This window comes from Mastigoproctus giganteus, chromosome 13, assembly GCF_048544385.1.
Source record: "Mastigoproctus giganteus isolate SK-2022 chromosome 13, ASM4854438v1, whole genome shotgun sequence".
Lineage (NCBI taxonomy): Eukaryota > Metazoa > Arthropoda > Arachnida > Uropygi > Thelyphonidae > Mastigoproctus > Mastigoproctus giganteus.
In genome coordinates this window covers 80,392,921-80,410,110 of record NC_143587.1, presented here as the reverse complement: position 1 = coordinate 80,410,110, position 17,190 = coordinate 80,392,921, and the positions used below count along the sequence as shown (strand labels likewise).

The 17,190-nt window shown below is 37.9% G+C and overlaps 1 protein-coding gene across 1 annotated transcript in view; it reads right to left on the bottom strand.

The window, feature by feature from the left end:
- LOC150076212 (prestin-like) overlaps positions 1-17,190 on the bottom strand; it is a 402,991-nt gene that overhangs the window by 71,272 nt on the left and 314,529 nt on the right. The window contains exon 13 of the mRNA XM_090387581.1: positions 13,393-13,499. Within this exon, the coding sequence (XP_090243707.1) occupies positions 13,393-13,499 (107 nt within the window). The remainder of the gene's footprint in view (positions 1-13,392; positions 13,500-17,190) is intronic.

The window sequence follows — 17,190 nt, the reverse complement described above, 5'->3', positions numbered from 1 at the left end:
TCTATCCAGTTATATTAAAGGAGGCGGCAAAGGAAGTAAGCAAACCCTTAGCCATAATTATGAGAGCATCCTTGAACTCAGGGGAGGTTCCCACTGACTCTAGATGTGCAAATGTATCCCCAATTCACAAAGGAGGATCGAAGGGGTGACTAGTAATTACAGACTAGTCAGTTTAACTTCTGTTCCGGGTAAAATAATGGAGTCACTGGTTAAAGATGCATTGCAGGATCATCTAGACAAGACTGCAGCAATAATTCAGACACAGCATGGGTTTGTTAAGGGAAAGTCTTGTCTGACAAATTTGATAGGATATTATGATGTGGTTACAAAGGAACTGGATGCAAAAAAGTATTTGGATTTCAGGAAAGCTTTTGACACTGTTGCGCATGGAAGACTATTGTACAAATTGGAGCAGAATGGTATTAAGGGTAAGTTGCTACAATGGATAAAAGGATGGTTAAGTGGGAGAAGACAGAGGGTGGTAATCAATGGGTGCTGCTCTTCTTGGACTAATGTTATTAGTGGAGTCCCACAGGGTTCGGTGTTAGGGCCACTGTTGTTTTGTATATTTATCAATGATATTGATGAAGGTATATCAGGCTTAATGTCAAAGTTTGCAGATGATACAAAGGTTGGCAGGGTTGTTAATGACAGTAATGGCAGTGTGCTACTGCAACAGGATCTAGATAATTTGGGCAGATGGGCTAAGTGGCAACTGAAGTTTAACCTTGACAAATGCAAAGTACTGCATATGGGTAGAAGTAACCCCAGAGAAACGTACCAACTGTGTGGTACTACACTTAAGGTGGTAAGAAATGAAAAAGACCTGGGAGTAATTGTGCAGTCAGATATGAAGTTTTCTTCATAATGCAGACAGACTACCAGTGCAGGTCATGGGTTTTTGTCAATGATATATAGGAATTTTGCTAGCAGGGAAAAGGAGGTGATTATCCCTCTGTATAAGGCAATGGTCAGGCCACGCCTTGAGTACTGCGTACAGGTCTGGAGGCCTCATTTTAGGAAGGATGTAGATTTAATTGAGCATGTACAGAGAAGGGCAACAAGATTGGTGAGGGGAATGAAGGGATCCTCTTACCAAGAGAGGCTTAAGTTCTGCAAATTGCAGTGCTGGAGACTAGGCACCTGCACAGTGATCTGATTGAGGTGTATATAAGGCCTTGAATGGGTTTAGCACGCTGAATTCTGATGGGATCCTTCCACTTGTTCAGATTACGAACCTAAGGGAGCATAAATTGAAATTAAGAAAAGACAGAATAGATGTACGGAAATTTTCCTTTAGCCAGTGGGTGGTTAATTGCTGGAACAAACTTCCATCTGTCATTGGGAAGTTGATAGGATGAATAAATTTAAGGAGGAACTGGGCAGGCATTTGGAGGGAATGGTGTGATTTTTTTTTTTTTTTGGCTGATGCTGCATAAGCTCATACACTTGTTTTCTTGCATCAAATGCCACTGCTGCTACTGCTACTACTACTGCTACTACAATGACAGATAGAAGTTTGTTCCAGCAATCAACCACCCGCTGGCTAAAGGCAAACTTTCGCACATCTATCCTACATCCGTCTTTCCTCAATTTGAATTTATGCCCTCTCAGGTGATTATTCTGAGCAAGAGGAAGAATCCCATCAGCATGAGCATGCTCAAACCATTCAAGGCTTTATACACCTCTATCAGATCACCTCGCTGGTGCCTAGTCTCCAGACACTGTAATTTGCAAAACTTAAGCCTTTCTTCGTAAGAGCTCCCCTTTGTTCCATTCACTAATCTTGTTGCCCTTCTCTGTACTCGTTCCAGCATCTCTACATCCTTCTTGAAATGAGGCCTCCAGACCTGTATACAGTGCTCTAGGTGTGGCCTGACCATTGCCTTATACAAGGGAATAATCACCTCCTTATCCCTGCTAGAAAAATTTCTATAATCATCGAAAATACACCATGAGCTACTCTTGCAGCCCATCTGCACTGCTCAGAAAACTTCATATCTGTCTGCACAACCACCCCCAGGTCCCTTTCATTCTTTACCACTGTCAGTGTAGTACCACCGAGTTGATACGTTGCTCTGGGATTGCTGTTTCCCATATGTAGTACTTTACATTTGTCAATGTTAAACTTCATTTGCCACCTCTCAGTCCATCTGCTCAACCTTTCCAGATACTGTTGCAGCAGCATAGCGTCAGTAGTGTCCTTAACAACCCTGCTAACCTTCGTATCGTCTGCAAACTTGGACATTAAGCTTGATATACCATCATCAATATCATTTATAAATACAGAAAACAATAATGGACCCAATACTGAACCCTGAGGGACTCCACTAATAACATTAGTCCACGATGAGCAGTGTCCATTGATTACCACTCTCTGTCTTCTCCCCCTTAACCACCCCTTTATCCATAGCAGCAATTTGCCTCCAATGCCACACTGCTCCAATTTGTGCAGTAGTCTTCCATGTGCAACAGTATCAAAAGCCTTTCTAAGATCCAAGTATATAATATCAAAGTTATTCCCTGCATCCAGTTCTTTTGTGACTGCATCATAGTATCCAATCAAATTGGTCAGGCAAGACTTCCCCTTAACAAAACCATGCTGTGTCTGACACATAACTGAAGTCTTGTCTAGATGATCCTGCAGTGCTTCTTTAACCAGTGCCTCTATTAATTTTCTGGGAACAGAAGTTAAACTAACAGGTCTATAATTACTTGTGTCGCCCTTTCACCTCCTTTGTGAATTGGGGTCACATTTGCACATCTCCAGTCCATGGGTACTTCCTCTGAGTCCAAGGAAGCTCTCATAATTATGGCTAAGGGTTTGCTTACTTCCTTTGCTGCCTCCTTTAATATAACTGGATAGATCCCATCCACCCCAGGTGCCTTTCTTGTATTTATCTTCAACAATTTCTCCTCCACTTTACTCTCAGTTATTACAAGATTCTCTAGCTTACTGCCAGAGTTGAATACACCTCTGGCATTCCCCTCACTGAATAACTCCTCATGTGTGAATGTCGCTGTAAAATATTCATTTAGTTTGTTAGCTACCTGAGCAGGATCATCAACAGTTGACCCATCGATATCAAATGGACCAATCTGATTCATCCCCTTCCTTCTAGAGTTTACATAAGTAAAGAACTCTTTGCTGTTTTTCTTTGCATCCTTTGCCAAAGATTTCTCGTAATCTGCCTTCGCCTGCCTAACCTCCTTTGTAACTTGGTTACAGATCAACTTGTATCTATCATAGGCTTCTGTGTCGTGTTAATTTGTATGTATCCCTGCAGTTTGTTAAAAATTTAGTTTGTTAGCTATCTGAGTAGGATCATCAACAGTTGACCCATCGATATCAAGTGGACCAATCTGATTCATCCCCTTCCTTCTAGAGTTTACATAAGTAAAGAACTCTTTGCTGTTTTTCTTTGCATCCCTTGCCAAAGATTTCTCGTAATCTGCCTTCGCCTGCCTAACCTCCTTTGTAAGGATAGAGACAAGATCAACTTGTATCTATCATAGGCTTCTGTGTCATGTGTTAATTTGTATGTATCCCATGCAGTTTGTTAAAAATTTAGTTTGTTAGCTATCTGAGTAGGATCATCAACAGTTGAACCATCGATATCAAGTGGACCAATCTGATTTATCCCCTTCCTTCTAGAGTTTACATAAGTAAAGAACTCTTTGCTGTTTTTCTTTGCATCCTTTACCAAAGATTTCTCATAATCTGCCTTCGCCTGCTTAAGCTCCTTTGTAACTTGGTTAGAGACCACCTTATATCTATCAGGTTTCTGTGTCACATGTTAATTTACACGTATTCCATACATTTTTCTTCTCTATTGCATGTCTAATCAATTGATCTGACAACATTTAGGCCTAAATCTTGAACAATATTTCTTTGTTGGTATGAAAAGCCTAGTAGCTTCCAAGATTAATTCTTTGAATGCTTCCCATTTTGAATTTGCTGTTGGTAACATCATCAGTTGGTTCCACTGTATAGAATTTAAATACTGTCTCAGACCACCGTAGTCACCTTTACGAAAGCAAAAACCTTGATGGTAGTTACCTTTACCCTTGATGGTAGTTACCTCTTTGAGTAAATCCCACTTCAGCACACTGTGATCACTGCCACCTAGTGGTTCCTTTATCTGCTGATTTCTTATGCATTAAGAATCACTACTGATAATCTGATCAAGAGTATTGCTCCCTCTAGTTGCCTCCGGAACATGCTCCTGTAGAAAACAATCATCCAATAAATCCACAAAAGCCTTGCTAGTATGTGAGTGACCAACCCACAAATTCCAGTCAATATCAGGGAAATTAAAATCCCCCATTATAAATAAGACATTCTAATTGATTGGCCCACTCTATTTCTCTGCACAATTGCTCATTATACTCATCAGATTCATTAGGCCTATAACACACACCCAATCTCATTTTTCCTTTACCAGTGCTTATGTCACAACATTGCACTGTCCACCCACATCAATTGGATGCATTTCCTTAGATTTTATGTGTTTCTTAACTAACTGCATAACCCCTCCATCCTTCCTGTCCTGTCCATCCTTTCTGTACACATTGTACTCCCCAAATTCCAGTTCTGCACTGCTTATGTCTGTGTGACATAAGCAGTGCAGAACTGGAATTTGGGGAGTACAATGTGTACAGAAAGAACAATATCTGCCTTTGATGTCTTGACTAGCACTTCACGCTTATTAAATTTATTAACTATACTCCTAGCATTGTTGTACATGCAAGTATACCTGTACCTGTTTCTACTTTTAGTTACCCTAACACATCCCATGTATTTACTTGTTCCACTATGACTCCCAGCAGTCCTGGAAATTCCCATTGCCTTGCTTTCCAGGCTGCTGCTCAATTGCATTTCAATAGAAGTAGTGCAAGAATCACTTTTACCTCTGCCAGCGGCTACTGTTAATCTATTGGTCCATATAACCCCTCAAGCTAGCAGTTTTCTGACTCACTTAACTCTGCCTCAATAGCATCAGCAAATATTCTTGCACCCTTTCTATTTAAGTGTATCCCATCCCTGTAGAAACAGTCTCTCCTGTTAACAAGCACAGAACAGGCTGAGAAAAATTCTACCCACTGAGCCTTGCACAATCTCTCCAGGGCAGAATTGATCGACAAGGCTCTGATCATATACTCCCTCCTGTCGTGTCTGGGCAGAATTGCAGACTCAAATTCAACCCTAACTCACGGCTTTTTTTCAGCATTGTCTTGTACTTGTTAAGTAATTCTGCTGGTCTCCTACTCTTAATGTCATTAGTGCCAATGTGTACAACAATATCACCCTTTGTGCTCTTAAAGGATGATATCTGCCCTACAACATCATCAACCTTTACACCTGGTAGACATACCCTGGTCCTGTTCCATCTATCCTCTTTGCACAATATGTTCCCCATTTCTTGACAATAGAGTCACCTACAACAACTAGTTCCTTTTGGGACCAGCGCATTCTGCCTTGGGGGTTGCCACTGTGTTGCATTGAAAATCTGTGACTTATATGAATCTGTCTTGAAACTTGCGATAAAGTATTCAATTTGTGGCTTATGCTTCACGTCACAAATCTATGGAGATTTTCAATACAGACCAATCATTTGGATGTAGATAAATTTTTAATTTTTCGCGAAGTTTCCTAACCAACCTGGGAAAGGCATTTTTGTTTATTAGAATACTGAGATTTTAAGGCAAGTTTAACTATATTATGCAATGTAGCAAATGCTACATTGCATACAGACAATTGGTCTGTATTGAAGACCTCCACAGATTTGCAATGTGAAGCACTGGCCAAAGAAATAAAAAATAAAGAACACATTAACAAATCGAATACATTATTGCGGGTATTAAGACAGGTTCATACGAGTTCAAATACATTGTCACAAGCTTTTGGCCATGTGCATACAAATTCGTTGACCCCCCAACATGCGTACAATGTGCTAACGCACAATCAGAATATTTCAGTTAGTTCACAAACACCCTCTCGCCCAACGTACTTACATATCAATAGGTTACAAATTTGTCCTCATAAATGCTATTGCAGGATCAGATTTCACTTTTATCCAAAGGATTAAATTATAATTTACCATCTTGCAAGCTACCTAAAAAACAATTCGTAATAGATATTGAATTGAGACTTCGTAATGTCCCACAAAAAGATTTATTAGTTAACCAAATGGTGAATAACATAAAAGAAATGCAACTTCCTAAACTGAATAGACATGAAAGTTCAGCTTTATGTGAACTTTGGGCAAATAAAGATATTATTATTCTGAGAGCAGATAAAGGAGATACAGTTTTTAATACTTGATAAAACTGATTGTATAAATAAGTTAGATTCAATTATATCAGATACCTCCACTTATTTTGAAGTAGATCCGGCACTATTTACCAATTTGGTCAATCAGTACAGTAGGGCCCCAACTCATATGGTGGGTTCCAGACCTCCGCCAAAAAGCAAAAATTGCTGAAAAGTGGAACATAGCTTTTTTTCATTTGCAAATGCATATAAAAGCCTAATAGCATGTTTACACTATCATATGCTGTAAACATACTGAATAACAGGCAATAAAATGGCACTCAGCATCCTTCTCGGACTCGGTTGCTGAGCACGTCATGCTGAAAAATGCCAAAAAAAGTAAAACAAGTGCCAAACATAATGAACACAGATATAATTGAAAACTGTCGTATTGGTGGAATGCCTAAAAGACGGGGTCCTACTGTACAATAAAATGTTAATCATGTATCGAAAAAATGACTACATTACTATGTCTCAGTTAAAGGAATTGAATGCCAGAACATACAATATTCCTGCATTTTTCAGTCAGGTAAAATTACATAAGACTGGATTTCCTATTTGGCCCATTGTTTCTTGTAGAAACTCAGCATTTTCATCCTTAGCCACACATGTATGTAGTATTATAGAACCCTTTAGACAGGCAATACAATTTGGGATAAAAACTATGATACATTATTTAATAACCTTAAGGAGTGTCTACATTCCATAAATTATCATTATTGCTAAGTCAGCAATAATGATAATTTATTCTCACTGGATGTTACTTTGTTATATATGAATGTAAATGTTGAATACACATTAGATATTCTTTGGGATATGTTAAATAATAACTCTACCAATTAATTATATGAAACTTCCTATTAAAGAAATTTTTCATGTAATTAAACTCTTAGTTGAAGTCAACTATATCACCTTTTGGGACAAAGTATACAAACAAATTTTTGGTTTGCCAATGGGATTGAGTCTAAATGGCTTAATATTAGAGGTCTCTCTCTCAACGATTGAGTTATACATTTGACACATTTTCTATCCAGTATCACATACTATGGGAGGTATTTAGACGATTTTCTTGTTATTACTGATAGTAGAACTATCCAAGACATTTTACATTTGTTTAATAATATTCATCCTAGACTTAATTTTACATTAGAAAGGGAAAATACGGATACTAAGTCATTAAATTTTCTAAATTTCATGCTTATTTGGACTCGAATAAAATCAAATTTAACATCTATCGTAAAGCAACAAACACTGGTATGCTTCTGCATTATAACACACGATCACAACAGCTGTTAAGCTATCACCCCTTCACCTACAAAAGGTCTATTATCTTTAATCAATTCCTCAATGCCTACAAATATTCAATGACGGAATCTGCTTTAGACTCAAAAATACAGATATTAACAAGCAGATTCTTAAACAGGGGTTACCTCCTTGCTACAATAAACTGAATTAGGGTAGAAGATAAGGATAGGATACAAAACACTACACCAACCAACAATAGTAACATCAAAAAGTATTTCTGTCCCATATGTTGAAGAGTGGCACAAACAGCTTAACATATTCTTTAAAGATACTGGAAAATGAGATTGTGGCCAGACCGATACAGAAATTACACACTATATATCGCTCAGTCCTTTTTTCTTTTGCAACACAATTAAACAACCTGGTATACATTTCTTGCGGTGATTGCGACTTATCAAGGATCACGACTTATTGCGACTTATCTTATCAAGGATTGATGAGGTTTCTGCTGAATTGTCGGGTTAAACAGCACACGTGAAGAAATCGTTGAAATTAAATTACATGAGAATTCTATTAATGTGCACTGTCCATATCTAATCTCCGATTCATGATCTTTTACACACACATATATACACACAGTTGAATACAACACATACATACACACAGTTGAATACATACACATACATACACACAGTTGAATACATACACATACATACACACAGTTGAATACATACAAAGTTGAATACATACACACACACACATATATATATATACATACATACGCACGCACGCACACCATGGTAGTTAGGTTCATATAAAATCTCACATACACCGAAATCTGTCAATCCAAATACTGAGTGCTTTTTCCGTTTTCTGAATTATTATTGCTGGGGTCGAACTGTCATATTTGTGGAAATGAAAGATCCAGCAGCAACAGCAGTTATAATTTTCTGTTGATTTTTCTTTATTGTCCAGATTACTTCATTTAAATTTAAACCTTTTGCAGAATATGATACCTTTCTACTTTTTAAGGTGTTCCAAAATTTGTATCTTAGATTCTATAGAAATAAAGTTTCTTATGAGCGATGCGTTTTTACTAATTCCACTTATTTCATGTTTTTTTTTATCTAATGCCATATTTTTATGATATTATATAGTATCATGGCATGTACTTTTTGTTAGAAACAGAGGACCTATACTATCATCTTGTTGCGTAATTCTGGGTTGACACTTGAAAATGACACCAGAATTGTTCAATATATGACAATACAATTCCTGTATGTATATATTTTGCGTAATATCAACAAATATCAACTTATTTCCTTATATATGCATTATTCTCCATAGCTGAGTGGTCAGGAGTGGGAGTGCAATAGTGCGTGGGCATGCACGCACACACACACACACACACACACACACACACACACACACACACACACACACACACACACACACTGACTGACTGACTGACTGCTAAATATGGTCGATCTGACAGCCTACAGTAGAGCAGCAAGTCAGATTATGGTCCATATCCCTCAACATGTTGGTGATCCTGCTCAGATAACTGACAAACTGAATGAGCATTTTGCATCAACATTCACACATGAGGAATTCTGTAAGGGGGACAGATGAAATCTAACCAGTTATATAGAAGGAGGAAGCAAGGGAAGTAAGCAAACCCTTAGCCATAATTATGAGAGCATCGTTAGATTCAGGGAGGTCCCCCATAGGCTGGAGATGTGCAAATGTATTTCCCAATTCACAAAGGGGGTTCAAAGGGTGATGCAAATAATTATAGACCTGTTAATTTAACTTCTGTTCTGGGAAAAATAATGGAGTCACTGGTTAAAGAAGTGATGCAGGATCACCTAGACTGCATCACTTCAGTAATAACACTTCAGTAATCAGGCTGCAGTAATAGTTTTAGAAGTAGTAGTAACAGTTCCAGTAAAACAAGAAAAAAACTACAGTAATAGCAATAGGGCTATGTTAGGGTAGCTAAGAATAGGAACAGGTACATGTATACTTGTGTGTACACCAATGCTAGAAGTTTGGTAAATAAATTTGATGAATTTGAGGTGTTGGTCAAAACATAAAAGACAGATATTGATGGGATATTATTATTATTAGCTATATGGTGCAAGGAAGCCTGATGATTATGCTGCACCAGCCAAAAAAAAAAAATTCCAGTCACCCTGTGAGAGAGAGAGAGAGAGAGAGAGAGAGAGAGAGAGAGAGAGAGAGAGAGAGAGAGAGAGAGAGAGAGAGAGAGAGAGAGACAAAAGTAGAAGGGAATTGCCAAGAAAGAGAAGAATGATGATATCCAGCTCAGGACCCTAGGTGTGCCAAGCCCATACTCACCAGATGTGAGCCCCTGGGGTTCAAAGATATAGTGTCACACAGATATAAAGAATGCTGAAATGGAATTTGGGGAGTACAATGTGTACAGGGGAGCAGATGGAATAATAAACGACTGTACACAGAAAGGATAGACAGGGTAGGAAGGGAGGAGGGGTTATGCTATTAGTTAAGAAACACATAAAATCCAAGGAAGTACAGCCAGAAGACATGGGTGGACAGAGCAGTGTTGAGTCAGTTTGGTGTGACATAAGCACCAAGAAAGCAAAATTGAGAGTAGGAATGTGTTATAAGCCTAATGACTCTGATGAGTAAAATAAACAAATGTACAGAGAAATAGTGGGCCAGTAAATTTAGGGATTTTAATTTCCCAAATATTGACTGGAATTTGTGGGTTGGTCACTCACACAATAGCAAGGCTTTTGTGGATTTATTGGATGATTGTTTTCTACAGCAGCACGTACAGGAAGAAACTAGAGGAGGTAATACTCTTGACCTGATTATCAGTAGTGATTCTTCATGCATTAAGAATCTGCAGATTAAAGGAACCACTAGGTGGCAGTAGCCAAAACAGCTCATACCTAGTGAGGCATGGATGCTATAAGATTTCTAAATGTGTCTTGTGGTATCTGGTACCAACATGTAACCAGGAGATCTTTTAACTCCTGTAAGGTCCATGGTTGAGATGCCACAGATAGGAGCTGCTGTTCCAACACAAACCACAGATGCTCAATGGGATTGATGTCTGTGGAATTTGGAGGCCAGAGCAATACCTGGAAGTCTTCCTTATGTTCCGCGAACCAGTCTTGAACAATCCGGGTGGTGTGGCATGGTGCATTATCCTGCTGAAAGACGGCACCACCAGAGAGGAAGACCATTGCCATGTGTTCCTCTCTGGTACAATGATGTTTAGGTAAGTGGATGACAGCACATGGATGACTGGACCCAGGGCATCCCAGCAGAACATTGCCCAAGGCATGATACTGCCACCACCGGATTGTTTTCATCCCATTGTGCATCCACGCACCATCACGGTAAATGACACACACATACTCGGCCCTCCACATGGTGCAAGAGGAAATATGATTTATTGGACCAGACAACCTTCTTCCAATCACTCAAGATCTAGTTTCGATAGGCGCTGTCACCAGTGAACCGTGGTTAGCATGGGCACTCAGAGTGGTCTGTGACTATGCATCTCCATTTTCAGAAGTGGCAACAGAAGGGTGCCACAGTCACCCTTCTGTTGCCATGTACCATCCAGAAGAACCTTTACTCACCTTGAGCATCGATGAGTGATGGTTGCCCAACACCTCGCCGGCGGTTCATGGATTTTCCCTCCTCAGACCATTTTCGATAGGTACTAATCACAGCTGACTGTGAGCATCCAACCAGCCGTGCCATTTCGGATATGCTCTGACCCAGTCGTCTGGCCATTACAATTTGGTCTTTGTCAAACTCGCTTAAGTCCGCTGTCTTTCCCATTTGAAGAACAAGGGTAACACTGATTAATGGAGCTGAGTATCAGGTGTTTTTTGTATCATGTACCGATCCGTGCACGTGCTGTAGTTCACCTGCAGTTGCTTCAATTTGCATAATGACTCGATGGTCATAATGTTTTGGCTCATTGGTGTATATATATGTTGAAAAAATATATTTTAAAAATATATATATATATATATACATTGAAAAAAATAAAAAATAAATATATATATATATATATATATATATTTTTTTTTCCTTTTTCAGATTGTTTAGCGAGTAAATAGACGTTCTAACAAGATAACAAAGTTCAACATTTTTGGACAGTAATAGTATTCTACATGAAAACCAACAATTGATGCAAACCAACAGTTAGCATATATGAAAAGGTGAATTATATACAAGGTTTGTTTGTTATTTGGTTTTTAGGAGCATTAGCAACTAAGGCCATATTGCTCCGGGATATGCGGTGGTCATTCCCTGACCTTTCCGTATCTTCCATATTTGGTGGTGACGGGCTCGAACCCCGGTCTAATCAAGAAGCGTGTGCTACGCACTTCTGCTCCTTCCCACCTGGCTACGGAGGCGCAAATTATATACAAGGTGTGAGCAAATATTTGGGGACTAACTTTGTACCTTGAAAACGCAGTCATAGAAAGTTATGACTTGTTGCAACATATTCGGTCTTATCTAGACACAGTAACACACAAATCACCTGTTCATATGTAGCCAATCTGAATTATTATGTGATGAATAGAAGGAATTTAGCTTTAGTTTAAAATGAGTGATTTTACTCAGTGTAAATCTTCATTTAATTCATTTAAAATTAGGAAAAAATGCAACAGAATGTTAAAACAAAATGTTAAAAACAGCTTTTAGAGAAGATGATATGTCTTAATCAAAGACTAATAGTGGTTCATAAATTTAAATAGGGCTGCTTGTCCATTGAAAAATGATCTTTCTGGCCATCCAACTTCAAAATCAATGATTTGGTTACTTGTGTTTGTGATCAACATTTAACTATCTGCATATTTGTTAGCAAAACTGATAGGCCATGTCAATCAATTTTAGCAAAAGATTTTGGAATTCAGCAGGTATCAGTCAAGTCTTCACCTCACATCCTCGGTGATGATCAACAGAGAGCAGCAAGTTCTCACATGTCTGGATCATCATCATAAACGTGCTGCTTCTGATCCAGCCTTTGTTACTTCCATCATTACTGGTGATGAATCATGCGTATGACCCCTATAAACAAAGACTCAGTCCACTTAATGAAAACAGCCTTCTTCAAGGTGCAAAATAAGCAAGCAGGACAATCTCAATCAATGTGAAAATCATGATGTATTTTTTTTTTTTGACTCACAGAATATTATTCATTATGCATTTGTCAAACAGTAAATCAGAAATACTACAAAATTGTTATGGCGCTATCCAAAGCTATTCAGAGGAAACAGCCAGAAAATTAGCCTTCAAGTAGTGGCACTTGCTTCATGACAGTGCTCCTGCACACTTGACTCTTTCTATCAAGAATTTCTTGTGAAGTACCATCACTGCTTCTTCCATCCACCATACTCATCCGATTTAGCTCCCTGTGAATTTTTTTTTTTTTTGTTTCCCAAGCTTAAATTCCCCTTAAAAGGTCATAGGTTTGCAACGATTGAGAAAATTATTCTGAATGTGACACAGGAAGTACTGGCAATTCCAAAAGAAGCCTATCAGGAATACTCCTGAAGTTGCAAAGGTATTAGAATCATTGTATACAGTTTCAAAGAGACTACTTTGAAGGCAATCCATCCAAATAGGTGGCAAACTCCAAGTATTAATTCATCCCCCAAACTTTTTGATGACACCTCTTATATAAATATGAGAATAAAAAACTATAAATATCTGAAATTACATTTGTTCCTAGATAATACTGATGGCAATAAAAATTGTACAAATCATCAGGATGTGTACAAAAACTTTTATATTAAAAATATATAATAATAACTTACTATTGTGAGCGGAAAAGTATTGTTATCAGAGAAAAGACTATACCAATGACAAGACCATAATCCAAATCTAGAACTACCACAGAAATAAAGGTCACTACCCACACTGACTGTAAAAGAAAATATGAGCTGTTAGAATAATTAAGCCATTATATTAAAAGATTAAATGATAAAAATTATCAGCTTAACATACTGAAGTCTGTTATAAAACTCAGAACATTGTGTTTTAACATTCTGTTATGATTATTAGCACAAGTCTAGATTATATCTCAATAATAGGAGTCAGCGACAGATAGCTCAATAACCTATCTTACTGATCAACAATATGAAATAATTAACTTAGTAACTAACAACCTTTACTGTGCAGGGTCATTGAAAAAGTCTTTATGCCAAAGTAAATCAACAAAGGCAAGCAATCAAATAAATAATGATGTATACTTTGGAGACAAATGTATTTTACAAAAGATATTAAAATATTATTAAATATTTTTCAAGCATAGAAATTTGCAGTTCAGCATTTCAACACAAATGAAAATCAGGCCTAAGTAGATAACTGACAACAGTTTAAAATCTTTAACTCTTGTTTAAGTTACATATTTAAGTAATTCCCATATCAGTACATTGTGATCACTGTCGCCTAGTAGTTTATCTGCAAATTCCTAATGCATGAGTCTTCACTGCTGATAATGAGATCACAAGTATTAATCCCTCTGGTTGCCCCTTGAACATGTTGCTTTAGAAAACAATCATCCAATAAATCCATAAAAGTCTTGCTAGCATGTGAGTGATCAACCCACAATTTCCAATCAATATCTGGAAAGTTAAAATCCGCCATTAAAAGACATTCTGATTTACTGGCCTACTCTATTTCTCTGCAATTGTTCGTTGTACTCATCAGAGTGCACAACTGTTTGTTGTAATCATCAGAGTCATTAGACCTATAACACACTCCTACTCTCATTTTCCCTTTCCCAGTGTTTATGTCACACTAAACTGACTCAACATTGCACTGTCTACCCATGTCAACTGGATGCACTTCCTTAGATTTTACGTGTTTCTTAACTAACAGCATAATCCCTCCTCCCTTTTTACCCTGTCTATCCTTTCTTTACACATTGTACTCCCCAAATTCCAAGTCTGCACTGCTTATATCTGTGTGACATCATGTCTCTGATATCCCAATAATATCTGCCTTTGATGCCTTGATCAGCACTTTAAATTCATCAAACTTATTTACTATACTTCTAGTATTGGTGTACAAGCAAGTATACATGCACCTGTTCTCACTCTTAGTTACCCAACACAGCCCATGTATTTACTTGTTTCATGATGACTCCCAGCAGCTCTTGAAATCTGCAGCAACTTGCTCTCTAGGCTGCTGCTCATTGCAATAGAAGCAGTGCAAGAATTGCTTTTGTCTCTGCCTGTGGCTACTGTTAAGCTTTTAGTCTGTGAATCTCCCCCCACCAAGCTAGCAGCTTTCCGATCCACCTAACACTGCCTTGATAGCATCAGCAAATATTCTTTCACCCTTTCTATTTATTTAAGTGTATCCCATCCCTGTAGATACAGTCTCTCCCATGCTGAAAAAAATTCTACCCTATGAGCCTTGCACAATCTCTCCAGGGCCGAATTGATTGACAAGGCTCTCATCAGTGTTCTCCTCAGAATCTATCAAATGGGTGCACCGCCCGGCTAAAATTTAAGTGATTCTCGTGGTACTGTATGGTACTGCTCACTGATCTCGATAAATATTATTTCGAACTTACCATGTGATCGAGATAAATGCAGCAGAAGCATATAATGTTAAATTATACAATTAATTTCAGGTGTTGAGTTGGGCAGCTGAGAGCTTGATGGGCCCTTCTTATTAATTTTCTTGAAGGCATCCACCCTATACCTCAAACTCTCATAGACACCCATCAGAATGCTGAGTTGGTGCTGAGAATGCTAATTTCCTCACAGTCTCTGCACCTAGCACACACAAAGACATCCTCCTTGGCTAGATCATGTCCTGTTCTAGAAGGTTCGCAAACATTTCACATTTTGTGCATTTTTTTTAGACTATGATGCGTTGGAGAATCGCCCCCTTCGATTCTACCCTGAGCCACACACTCTGGCTAATCTGTGAGCATTGCTTTGTTGCTCTAGTCTGGGTCATGATTCCATTTCAGTACAATTTAATTAACAATGAAATTTAATGAGATTAATAAATTTTACTGATTAATTGATGATACTATACTATATACTAAGCTAACAGATTTCTAATACAGCACTACGTGTTCCCATCTATTTTTACGTTAAACCTTATACTATCTAGTTTGGAATATATGTTGTATCATATAATAATGGCAACAAGTTACGAATGGTTAAAATCTACAGACACTAAGTATTAACTTTCAAAATAAACAAAGGAGCTTGACTAGGACTATAAGCTACTTATTGAAAATAATTTAATATAACAATTAAGTCAATAAAATAGCTAAATATAATTAAAAACTCAGTGTTTGCCAGAGCTGCAAAATCTTGTCCAATGCATGGATACCCTTACCAATACTAAGTAATAACCTATAAAATCTCTATCTAAGTTTGAAATAAATTAAGGAATATAAAGTTACTTCTAGAAAATAAATTGATATGCCATTTAAGTCAATAAAACAGCAAAAATTTAAGAAAAATTTAAGAAAAACTTCTCTATTAGCTGGAGGAGCTGTAAATACTTTGTCCGCATGGAGCTACTCTTTCCCGATCCCCTAGTAGTAGTAGTAGTAATGGAAGTATGGGATGCAAGAAAGCAAGTGTATGAGCTTATGTAGCATCAGCCAAAAAACAAACCAATTTCACACATCAATTCCCTCTAAAAGTTTGTCCAGTTCCTCCTTGAATTTATTCAAATTATCAACTTCCACAACAACAGATGGAAGTTTTTTCCAAAAATTAACCACCCACTGGCTAAAGGCAAATTTTCGCACATCTATTCTACAACTGTCTTTCCTCAATTTGAATTTATATCCCCTCAGGTTCATAATCTGAACAGTCAGAAGAATCCTATCAGAATTCAGCATGCTCAATTCAAGGCCCATTCAAGGCCTTATACACTTCAATCAGATCACCTCGCAGGCGCCTAGTCTCCAGCCACTGCAATTTGCAGAACTTATCCCTTTCTTGGTAAGAGGATCCCCTTTGTTCGACTCACCAATCTTGTTGCCCTTCTCTATTGGTCACAACTTCTGTCCAATGATACTCCTACCTACCTCTATTACAACCTGATGACTCTATGGCATCCTCAGCTAAAGACATTTTATTTTTAGTTGGGGATTTTTTAACATCCTACTTTTCTTCTAATTGTTGTATTGGTGATCTTGGTAAACTACTTCCTGTCATATGCACTGCACTAAAGCTTTGTCATCTGACAAAAGCATGTTAAAAGAATTTTGAACAATCTTGATACCAAGAAAGGTCATGATGGCATTCCCCATTTCTTCGCTTGTTCTCTAAACCTATGCTTCTGCTCCTAAGCTTGCTCCTGTTTTGTATTGCTTTTCACATTTATTATCCCACTGATGTTTTTTCCTTCTCCTTGGAAATTTGATCATATCCAGCCAGTTCAGGGAATTGTCATCCTTTAAAAAGGTGACAAATCCCTTTCTTCCAATTATTGCTCAACTGCAGTTACCTCTACTCATTCCAAAGTAATGGAGAAATTCATCAGCTGTCAACTCAAACAATCTTGAAACTGTCCATCTGACCAATAATTGCCAATATGAATTCCATCACTGTCGATCCACTGGTGATGTACTG